Source organism: Haematobia irritans, chromosome 4, assembly GCF_050003625.1.
Source record: "Haematobia irritans isolate KBUSLIRL chromosome 4, ASM5000362v1, whole genome shotgun sequence".
NCBI lineage: Eukaryota > Metazoa > Arthropoda > Insecta > Diptera > Muscidae > Haematobia > Haematobia irritans.
In genome coordinates, this window is record NC_134400.1 from 32,935,441 (window position 1) to 32,948,184 (window position 12,744).

Below are 12,744 nucleotides of genomic sequence, written 5' to 3' on the forward strand. Positions count from 1 at the left end.
ATTTTGATAAAATTTTTTATAGAAATAATTTTTTGTTGTTTTGATCTCAGTTTTAAAACCATTGTGTTGACTAAACTACAAGAGTAGCTTAATCAACAGAGGAAAAGAATGTTTGACAAATTTATTTGGGCAAAACCCTACACTGAAAAAAACAGTGAACCCACCAGGAAGAAAACATTTAGTTAATTTTAGAAAATTTTTAAAATTTTTAGAAAATTTTAACTAAACAGTATTACGCTGACATCACGCCGATATCACAAAAATAAGTAAATATTTTTCGACACATTCAAGAAAATTTATTAGACATAATTATTTTTTTCCACTTATTAAAGAAAATTTTGTAGTTTGAGAGAAAAAATTGGAGTTCAAAATTGCAAGAATGTCTTTAGTGACATACGAAGATGGATGAGTTTGTAGTAAAATTTAAAAATTTAAAGAAATAATGAACTAATTGGTGAGAAGTACAAATTTAGTAAATCTTTTTACTTCATTTGTGTATAATTTTTTCCCCGTTTTTTAGTTCATTTAACTAACGTACGCAAAAAATTATTAGAGTAAACGAAATTTTCTCCATATATAATAATTCCAGAAACAAAAACAAAGTTAAATTGGTTTTTTTTTAGTTTTCCAACAGAGGAAAAGAATGCTTGTCAAATTTATTTGGGGAAAGCCCTATAGACTGCAAGATGGTTGGATGGACGCACGTTTTGGAATTACCACATTCCTCATCAGCATAGCTTAACCAACAAAGGATGACATTCCTCATCTATGTATTTCCCAGGTAATTCCGAAGCGTGCGTCCATCCAACCATTTTGCAGTCTTTAGGGCTTTGTCCAAATAAATTTGACAAGCATTCTTTTCCTCTGTTGGTTAAGCTACTCTTGTAGTTTAGTCAACACAATGGTTTTAAAGCTGAGATCAAAACAACAAATATGATTGAAGTACAAACCAACAATAAAAAACAAAACACGAAATCAAATTTTGACAAAATTTTCTATAGAAATCAAACTTTGACAAAATTTTCTATAGAACTCAAACTTTGACAACATTTTCTATAGAAATAAAATTTTGACAACATTTTCTATAGAAATATATTTTTGACAAAATTTTCTGTAGAAATAAATTTTGAGAAAATTTTCTATAGAATTAAAATTTTTACAAGATTTGCTATAGAAATAAAATTTTTGGAAAAATTTCTACAGGAATAAAATTTTGACAACATTTCTATAGAAATAAAATTTTAACAAAATTTTTTTTAGAAATCAAATTTTTACAAAATTTTTTTTAGAAATCAAATTTTTACAAAATTTTTTTTAGGAATAAAATTTTGACAAAATTTTCTATAGAAATTAAAATCTGATAAAATTTTCCATAAAAATAAACTTTTGATAAAATTTTCTATAGAAATAAAATTTTGACAAGATTTTCTATAGCAATAACATTTTGACAAAATTTTCCATAGCAATAGAATTTTGACAAAATTTTCTATAGGAATAAAATTTTTACAAAATTTCCTATACAAATAAATTTTGAGAAAATTTTCTATAGAAATAAAATTTTTATAAGATTTTCTATAGAAATAAAATTTTTGGAAAATTTTCTATAGGAATAAAATTTTGCCAAAATTTTCTATAAAAATAAAATTTTGACAAAATTTCCTTTAAAAAGAAACTTTTGACAAAATTTTCTATAGAAATAAAATTCTGATAAAATTTTCCATAAAAATAAACTTTTGATAAAATTTTCTATAGAAATAAAATTTTGACAAAATTTTCTATAGAAATATAATTTTGACAAAATTTTCTATAGAACTAAAATTTTTACAAGATGACCAAATTTCCTTTGGAAATAAAATTTTTACAAAACTTTCTATAGAAATAAAATTTTGACAAAATTTTCTATAGAAATTAAAATCTGATAAAATTTTCCATAAAAATAAACTTTTGATACAATTTTCTATAGAAATAAAATTTTGACAAGATTTTCTATAGCAATAACATTTTGACAAAATTTTCCATAGCAATAGAATTTTGACAAAATTTTCTATAGGAATAAAATTTTTACAAAATTTCCTATACAAATAAATTTTGAGAAAATTTTCTATAGAAATAAAATTTTTATAAGATTTTCTATAGAAATAAAATTTTTTGAAAATTTTCTATAGGGATAAAATTTTGCCAAAATTTTCTATAGCAATAAAATTTTGACAAAATTTTCTATAGGAATAAAGTTTTGACAAAATTTTCTATAGAAATAAAATTTTGACAAAATTTTCTATAGAAATAAAATTTTTGGAAAATTTTCTATAGGAATAAAATTTTGACAAAATTTTCTATAGGAATAAAATTTTTACAAAATTTCCAATACAAATAAATATTGAGAAAATTTTCTATAGAAATAACATTTTTATAAGATTTTCTATAGAAATAAAATTTTTGGAAAATTTTCTATAGGAATAAAATTTTGCCAAAATTTTCTATAGCAATAAAATTTTGACAAAATTTTCTATAGGAATAAAGTTTTGACAAAATGTTCTATAAAGATAAAATTTTGACAAAATTTCCTATAAAAAGAAACTTTTGACAAAATTTTCTATAGAACTAAAATTTTTACAAGATGACCAAATTTCCTTTGGAAATACAATTTGTACAAAACTTTCTATAGAAATAAAATTTTGACAAAATTTTCTATAGAAATAAAATTTTGACAAAATTTTTTTTAGGAATAAAATTTTGACAAGATTTTCTATAGCAATAACATTTTGACAAAATTTTCCATAGTAATAGAATTTTGACAAAATTTTCTATAGGAATAAAATTTTTACAAAATTTCCTATACAAATAAATTTTGAGAAAATTTTCTATAGAAATAAAATTTTTATAAGATTTTCTATAGAAAGAAAAATTTTTGAAAATTTTCTATAGGAATAAAATTTTGCCAAAATTTTCTATAGCAATAAAATTTTGACAAAATTTTCTATAGGAATAAAGTTTTGACAAAATTTTCTATAGAAATAAAATTTTGACAAAATTTTCTATAGAAATAAAATTTTTGGAAAATTTTCTATAGGAATAAAATTTTGACAAGATTTTCTATAGCAATAACATTTTGACAAAATATTCCATAGGAATAAATTGTGACAAAATTTTCTATAGGAATAAAATTTTTACAAAATTTCCTATACGAATAAATTTTGAGAAAATTTTCTATAGAAATAAAATTTTTATAGAATTTTTTATAGAAATAAAATTTTTGGAAAATTTTCTATAGGAATAAAACTTTGACAAGATTTTTTATAGAACTAAAATTTTTACAAGATTTTCTATAGAAATAAAATTTTTGGAAAATTTTCTATAGGAATAAAATTTTGACAAGATTTTCTATAGCAATAAAATTTTGACAAAATGTTCCATAGCAATAAAATTTTGAAAAAATTTTCTATAGAAATAAAATTTTGAAAAAATTTTCTATAGAAATAAAGTTCTGATAAAATTTTCTATAGAAATAAAGTTCTGATAAAGTTTTCCATAAAAATAAACTTTTGACAACATTTTCTATAGAAATAAAATGTTGACAAAATTTTCTATAGAAATAAAATTTTGACAAAATTTTACATTATGGTAATGTTGCATTTTTAGATACATAACCAGGCCTTTTACAAAATAACGATGTGACAATTTTGTTAAATGTTAAATTTTCGCAATAAAGCATGAGTGAAGCACTTAATCAAAAATTTTTATTTGTACAAAGAAGTCCATTATCCATAATAGGAACATTATTTTGAACACCACTGTGGGTATAAGTGCATGGTTATTTTTGGATGCATATGTACACTTGTTTGTGTACATTTTCAAGCAAAAGTACTTAGCAGTATAAAAAAAAAAACAAGAAGAAAAACACTCAACCAAATATAATAAAAGTATTTAGATAAGCGATCGCTGAAAAACATTTCATCCTCTTCAAAAAAAAAAAAAGAAAAAAAAAAACTATATGTTGTTCAAGTAAAAATTCTAAGTACACAAAGAATCAAAATGTTTGCTTATATTTTTGGATAAAATGAAATGACAACAAAATCATATGAAAAATACGACATAATTGTTAAATGCAGTGCAAATATCTGTTGCGTTTTAAGCCAAAGTAAATTGAAAGTTGGAGTTGTGTGTTTTGAATTTCTAAATAAGAAAAGTTTTAATAAAAATAAGAAAAGGTGTAATGTCAATATGCATATTGGGGCGAGCATATGCAATTGTTACCACAACCCAGGTAATTTTTCTCATATTAAGGAAGGACACTGTTTTTTTTTCTTTTTGTTTTTTAATTTTTAGAACTTTCGAAAAATTGTTAGACTCACTGCTGATATGATAATAATTTTATATATATTTTTTAAATTTTAAAATTTTACTGATTTACTATAGCAGAGCATATTTCTATTTTTATAAAAACTGGTGAATTTTGGGGACCTAAGAGTTTTAGTTTAGGGACAAGAGTCAACTCTGGTAACACTGGTTTAATTGGCAACACTGTTTCCCACGCCTTATACTCTGTTAATGATTTTGGTGATTATTTTCTCTCTTACAATTCTACAAACAGTGAATTTATTTCACTGTTTGTAGAATCAGCAGTTTGATGTCGAATGAAGGTTATAAATTTTGAGTAAATACACTTTTATTATAAAAAATAATAAACAAAAAATAATAATATAAAATATTTTTTGTTTATTATTTTTTATAATAAAAGTGTATTTACTCAAAATTTATAACCTTCATTCGACATCAAACTTCTGATTCTACAAACAGTGAAATAAATTCACTGTTTGTAGAATTGTAATAGAGAAAATAATCACCAATACCAAAATTTTGTATTTTTTTAATTTTGTAAAATTTTACTGATTTTCTACAGTGGTGTATATTTCTTCATTTTCTTTTTATCAAAATTTTTTAAAAATTTATTGGGAATTTTCATGAGAAAATTCAATTTAAATTGAGTATTTTTGGGGACCTAAGCGTTCTAGTTTGGGGACAAGGGATTGGGGATTTTCATGAGAAAATTCAATTTAAATTGAGTATTTTTGGGGACCTAAGCGTTCTAGTTTGGGGACAAGAGTCAATAGTGGTAACACTGTTTCCCATGCATTATATACTGTTAATGCATTGTTGATTATTTTTAATTCTACAAACAGAAATTATCCATTATCAGAAGTTTGATGTCGAATGAAGGTTATACATTTTGAGTAAATGCATTATTTTTTATCTTTTTTGTCAAACTTAAAAAAAAATGGACTTAAAATAAACAACAAAAAAAAGTATTTTATATTATATATGTTATAACAATTTGTTGCCACGTTAAGAGCGATTAAGAATTTTATTATAAATATTGTACAAGCCCATGTATGTATATCTAAATAATTTTTATCACTATGGAAATGCTCTCAAGCATTTGTTTTGATTAAATTTTCTACTTTCAATTTTATCGAACACTCATTAAAATAAATTCACTTTTTGTTTCAAATGTCTTAAATTTTGCTTTGTTCAAAGGATTTAGTTGCATTTGCAATTTGTTTTACTTACTTAAAACTCTGACGATTATTCATGAAGTCTGCTAAGAAACTGACAGGCGGACTATGACTAAAGATGGGCGGACTATGGGAAATCATGGTGATGCCTTTCTTGATACTGTTGCCGCAGTAGGCTACTTTTTAATTCTCCTTTTCTTGACAAATTAGCCTCAGTCGATGTAGCACAGCACAGGGCGATAGGGTCACACCGGTGATAATTGTCAGAGTAAGCTGCTTGATTAGTTTCTGTTGTTTATTTTTTCGACTTATTATTATTGTTCTATGGCGGTGATCGAATATCTGTTATCACCCACAGCAGCAATCAACCAAAACAATCAGCAAAAATGCTGAAACCTACAATCTTATTTCCAATGTAAAGGTATGTTTTTGGACACCGTTTATAGGAAAATATTTTGTTTAGTGTTGTTGCTTTCTAAATTTATTGCTTTACTTCAGAGGAAAAATATCAATGTATTTTTTTTTGCCTGCAAGTAATACAAAATCAAAATGAGAGAGAAAACAACGATTAAAATAAAATACTAAAATCAATAATTAAAAATATTAACAAAGTCCAAAAGTATAAAGCGTTTTTTTTTTTATTTGCTAATTAAAGTGCTTACAAATATGCTTGTTTCAATATCAATTGAAAACTAATGGCAGGCGAAATGTTATAATTTGAAATTTTTTTAAGAACTTGAATAAAATTTAAAAATGAGTCAAATGACAGCTGAAATCTAGTTAAAGTGGATTCTGGACGTGTAATGTGAATGAGGTATTAAAAGCATTTGAAAACAAAGAGTTTTCCCACACATAACGGTGCGTTCACACTTATTTGACAGAAATCAAAACACAATTCGTTAGTAGAATCAAACTAGTAAACATTTTTGGGTAATATGGAATACATTCTCTAGCTATTCCAAAAATGCTCCTCCTGGTAAAAAAAAAATTAGACACTCAATTGTTCAAATATTTGCTCTAAGAAATTGAAAAGAAATCTCTCTTTACACACTAAAATCCAATTCAATTCTATATTAATTCATAGAAAGTATTATGGGTTAGTTAAAATTTCTTCAATATTAAAAAAAAATAATAATAATTTATATTATTATACAGAATTCGTTAGTAGAATCAAACTAGTAAACATTTTTGGGTAATATGGGATACATTCTCTAGCTATTCCAAAAATGCTCCTCCTGGTAAAAAAAAAATTAGACACTCAATTGTTCAAATATTTGCTCTAAGAAATTGAAAAGAAATCTTTCTTTACACACTACACGCAGAGAAGGAATATGATCACCTCAAACATGTTTCAAGAGCAAAATGTTATTTTTGTATGGTGAACATTTAACATGTTTGTCACTAAAATGTTATTTTCTCGTCAAATATAACCTGCTTGCCGAAATCAGATACATGATTTCCGAGAAAATAACATGGTTGCGAAAACCATGTTACATGGTCACCACCCAAAAATAACATTTTGCTCTTAAAACATGTTTGAGGTGATCATATTCCTTCTCTGGGTGTAAAATCCAATTCAGTTTTATATTAATTCATAGAAAATATTATGGTTTAGTTAAAATTTCTTCAATATTAAAAAAAAAATAATAATAATTTATATTTTTATAATTTTTGTTTAATTTATTTTATTTTTGTTTAATTTGTAAAATTTACTGAGGTTTTACAGCAGAGTATATTTCTTAATTTTTTTTATGAAATTTTTTTTAAAATTTAATGGGGATTTTCGAGAGAAAATTTAATTTAAATAGAGGATTTTTTGGGACATAAGCGTTCTAGTTTGGGGACAAGAGTCAATACCAGAGTTGCCATTTTGGTCCGATCGGACCAAAATTGGTCCAAAAGATTTCTAATTTTTAAATTTGGTCCGATGGTCCAAACGGAATTTGATCCGTTTTGGTCCATTTTTATAATTTATAAATTTTTTCTAGTATTTAAAATTTTATCACATATTCAATAGTATCTATGTACTGAAAAAAATATTGTCGTGAGGCCGAATATTTCATGTTATTAAACACGAATGCGAATTTTTAAACTTTTTGTAATATTGAATTTCGACTTTTGATGTCAACTAAAATTGATTGGTCCGATTTTGGAAAAAAAAATTGGTAACGCTGGTCAATACTGACAACACTGTTTAGACTGGCAACACTGTTTCTCATATATTATGCACTATTAATACATTGTTGATTATTTTCTCATTGTCAATTCCACAAACAGAAATTATCCATTATCAGATGTTTAATGTCGTATGAAGGTTATACATTTTGAGTAAATGCACTTTTATTATATTTTTTGTCAAACGTAAAAAATGGAAATAAAATAAAAAAAAGCATGTATATACGGCCGTAAGTTCGGCCAGCTTATGTACCCTCCACCATGCATTGCATAGAAACTTATTCTAAACACTGCCATCCACAATCGAATTACTTGAATTGCGGTAACGCTTGCCGATGGCAAGGTATCTTAAAACCTCCTAACACCGTCTTCTAAATGATAAGTAAGTCCATACGTGGTATATATTAAATCAAAAAATACTGATTAAATATAATTCAGTTTGACAAAGTTTTCTATAACTAGAAATAAAATTTTGACAAAATTTTCTATAGAAATAAAATTTTAACAAAATTTTCTATAGAAATAAAATTTTGACAAAATTTTCTATAGAAATAAAATTTTGACAAAATTTTCTATAGAAATAAAATTTTGACAAAATTTTCTATAGAAATAAAATTTTAACAAAATTTTCTATAGAAATAAAATTTTGACAACATTTTTAAAGAAATAAAATTTTGACACAATTTTCTATGGAAATAAAATTTTGACAAAAGTTTCTATAGAAATAAAATTGTGGTAGATTACTTTTGGCTCGAGTGGCAACCGTGATTATGAACCGATATGGACCAATTTTTGTGTAATTGGAGATCGGCTATATATAACTATAGACCGATATGGACCAATTTGGGTATGGTTGTTAGCGGCCATATACTAACACCACGTTCCAAAAGACCATATACCAACACCATGTACCAAATGTCAGCCAGATCGGATGAAATTTGCTCCTCCAAGAGGCTCCGCAAGCCAAATCTGGGGATCGGTTTGTATGGGGGCTATATAAAGGGTGATTCTTTTGAGGTTAGGATTTTCATGCATTAGTATTTGACAGATCACGTGGGATTTCAGACATGGTGTCAAAGAGAAAGATGCTCAGTATGCTTTGACATTTCATCATGAATAGACGAACGATCTGCCACAACGTCGAATTTTCAGTGAATGGGCCCTAGAAAAGTTGGCAGAAAATCCGCTTTTTTATCGACAAATTTTGTTCAGCGATGAGGCTCATTTCTGGTTGAATGGCTACGTAAATAAGCAAAATTGCCGCATTTGGAGTGAAGAGCAACCAGAAGCCGTTCAAGAACTGCCCATGCATCCCGAAAAATGCACTGTTTGGTGTGGTTTGTACGCTGGTGGAATCATTGGACCGTATTTTTTCAAAGATGCTGTTGGACGCAACGTTACGGTGAATGGCGATCGCTATCGTTCGATGCTAACAAACTTTTTGTTGCCAAAAATGGAAGAACTGAACTTGGTTGACATGTGGTTTCAACAAGATGGCGCTACATGCCACACAGCTCGCGATTCTATGGCCATTTTGAGGGAAAACTTCGGAGAACAATTCATCTCAAGAAATGGACCGGTAAGTTGGCCACCAAGATCATGCGATTTGACGCCTTTAGACTATTTTTTGTGGGGCTACGTCAAGTCTAAAGTCTACAGAAATAAGCCAGCAACTATTCCAGCTTTGGAAGACAACATTTCCGAAGAAATTCGGGCTATTCCGGCCGAAATGCTCGAAAAAGTTGCCCAAAATTGGACTTTCCGAATGGACCACCTAAGACGCAGCCGCGGTCAACATTTAAATGAAATTATCTTCAAAAAGTAAATGTCATGGACCAATCTAACGTTTCAAATAAAGAACCGATGAGATTTTGCAAATTTTATGCGTTTTTTTTTTTAAAAAAGTTATCAAGCTCTTAACAAATCACCCTTTATAATTATAGACCGATATGGACTAATTTTTGCACGGTTGTTAGAGACCATATAACAACATCATGTGCCAAATTTCAGCCGGATCGGATGAAATTTGTTTCTCTTTGACGTTCCGCAAGCCAAATCTGGGGATCGGTTTATATGGGGGCGATATAAAAGGGAAAACCATCAACAGTGACTATTATATGGCGTTATTGGAGCGTTTGAAGGTCGAAATCGCAGCAAAACGGCCCCATATGAAGAAGAACAAAGTGTTGTTCCACCAAGACAACGCACCGTGCCACAAGTCATTGAGAACGATGACAAAACTCATGAATTGGGCTTCGAATTGCTTCCCCACCCACCGTATTCTCCAGATCTGGCCCTCAGCGGATTTTTCTTGTTCTCAGACCTTAAAAGGATGCTCGCAGGGAAAAAAATTGGCTGCTATGAAGAGGTGATCGTCGAAACTAAGGCCTATTTTGAGGCAAAACCGAATGAGTACTACCGAAATGGTATCAAAAAATTGGAAGGTCGTTATAATCGTTGTATCGCTCTTGAAGGGAACTATGTTGAATAATAAAAACGAATTTTGACAAAAAAAATGTGTTTTTCTTTGTTTGACCGGGGACTTATCAGCCAGCCTGTTATACCATCACGATAGAAGGGTTTTTCAAAAATTCTCTGCAGATATTTTAAAAATGTTTGATACTCAAATGTTCAGTGTGAACATACCCTAAGTTATTAAAAAAGAAAAATACTTCATTAAAAAAAAAAAAAAAAACCAGGACAATTCAGAGGTTTTAGTTAAAATTTAATTAATTTAACAAAATATGAGAAAGTTGTCTTTTTTTGTTCTTTCGTAAAAGGATCCAAAAAAAAAAAAAATGGGAAAACACAAATGAATTTGTATATTTTACCACATATGTTGACATCTTGAACTTGTCATGGCGTTAATGCCATTTTTGAAATTTCAGCTGAAATCTCGATTGATTTCGGTAGATTTGCAATGGGGGAATTCAGCTGTTTCGTAAAAGATTTCACCTTGTTTACATTTTCTGTTTGTAAACAAAAACATCTGTTATATCCACAATTGAACGAAAACTCAATTTTTTGCCATTCATTTCACATTTGCAAAATGAAAACTCGGGATTTCGTGCCTTGGGTATAAAATAATTTGCATTAAAATAAATTATTTTAAAGGAGTAACTGCGAAAAAAAACAACGCGAAAAATTAGCATAGTATACAGAAAAAAGTAAACTGTATTCATCGTTGCCAATTTGACTTTTTCCCGCTAGATCTGGCGTTTTTCTTAAGTCTTGTAGCGGGGAAAATCGTTTTAAAGGCTTTTTAGCAGATTGTTAGTCGTTTTTATTTTCGACATGTTTTTTTTTTTTTATATGAACAAACTGCAATTTTTAACTAACCCTTGCAGCCATTATAAGGTTTTTCACATATTTGAAAGCTCAATCCCATAAACACAATAATTCTTGCTGTGACTTTTGGTACAAAAAATATTTTTAGTTTTTTTCCCCTTTTTTAGCTCCTTTTGCAAAAGTCTAGCGGATTTTGGTGAAATATTTCTCAAAACGATGACTGTATTATGCGAAAATGAACTACCTCATGCAAAAATTGAACCAAATTCTTCTTTCTCTTAACCCTTTCACTACCGAAATAAACGTAATGTTAAAAACTTTAATATTTCTTCTGTTTTTACTTGTACTAACAGCATTTAGAACAAATATTGTAATATTGAGGACCTACCCCAATCGGGAGCCACCGTGGTGCAATGGTTAGCATGCCTGCCTTGCATACACAAGGTCGTGGGTTCGATTCCTGCTTCGACCGAACACCAACAAGTTTTTCAGCGGTGGATTATCCCACCTCAGTAATGCTGGTGACATTTCTGAGGGTTTCAAAGCTTCTCTAAGTGGTTTCACTGCAATGTGGAACGCCGTTCGGACTCGGCTATAAAAAGGAGGTCCCTTGTCATTGAGCTTAACATGGAATCGGGCAGGACTCAGTGATAAGAGAGAAGTTCACCAATGTGGTATCACAATGGACTGAATAGTCTATGTGAGCCTGATACATCGGGCTGCCACCTAACCTAACCTAACCTAATCTACCCCAATTACTTCAAGACCTACATGAATTTGTTCTGAAAGCTTGGTTCTTAAATTGTGACCAAATTGCCTTTCGAAAATAAGCGCTATTTTGCCTATAATATCTTTCGAAATGTGAGAAAAAATACAAAAAAGAACCTGAAAAAATATATGCAATAGTTTCTGTATAAACGTCCATTTACACTAGAAAAATAATCTCAAAATTTCGTATTTTTCGTTTTATAAAATAAAAATTTGACAATTTTTTCTATAGAAATAAAATTTTGAGAAAATTTTCTATAGAAATAAAATGTTGAAAAAATTTTCTATAGAAATGAAATTTTGAGAAAATTTTCCATAGAAATAAAATTTCGAGAAATTTTTCTATAGAAATAAAATTTTGAGAAAATTTTCTATAGAAATTACATTTTCTGTAGAAGTAATTTTTTTACTAAATTTTCTATAGAAATAAAATTTTGAGAAAATTTTCTCTGAAAATAAAATTTTGAGAAAATTCTCTCTAGAAATAAAATTTTGAGAAAATTTTCTATAGAAATAAAATTTTGAGAAAATTTTCTATAGAAATAAAATGTTGAGAACATTTTCTATAGAAATTACATTTTCTGTAGAAGTAAATTTTGTATTAAATTTTCTATAAAATAAAATTTTGAGAAAATTTTCCATAGAAATAAAATTTCGAGAAATTTTTCTATAGAAATACAATTTTGAGAAAATTTTCTATAGAAATTAAATTTTCTGTGGAAGTAAAATTTTTACTAAATTTTCTATAGAAATAAAATTTTCACAAAATTTTCTATAGAAATAAAATTGTGACAACATTTTCTATGGAAATAAAATTGTGACAAAATTTTCTATGGAAATAAAATTGTGACAAAATTTTCTATAGAAATAAATATCCATAGAAATAAAATTTTGAGAAAATTTTCTATAGAAATAAAATTTTGAGAAAATTTTCAATTGAAATAAAATTTAGAGAAAATGTTCTATAGATAGAAAATTTTGACAAAATTTTCTATAGAAA

The 12,744-nt window shown here is 27.4% G+C and overlaps 1 protein-coding gene across 2 annotated transcripts in view; it reads right to left on the bottom strand.

The window, feature by feature from the left end:
* The window catches only part of Gbs-70E (Glycogen binding subunit 70E), a 51,566-nt gene that overhangs the window by 36,354 nt on the left and 2,468 nt on the right, over positions 1–12,744 (bottom strand). The window contains exon 2 of one of the 2 annotated variants that reach the window (XM_075307819.1): positions 5,569–6,040. The exons of the other annotated variant lie outside the window; for it this stretch is intronic. Within the exon in view, the coding sequence (XP_075163934.1) occupies positions 5,569–5,654 (86 nt within the window). The 5' untranslated portion in view covers positions 5,655–6,040. The remainder of the gene's footprint in view (positions 1–5,568; positions 6,041–12,744) is intronic. 2 annotated transcript variants of the gene reach the window in all.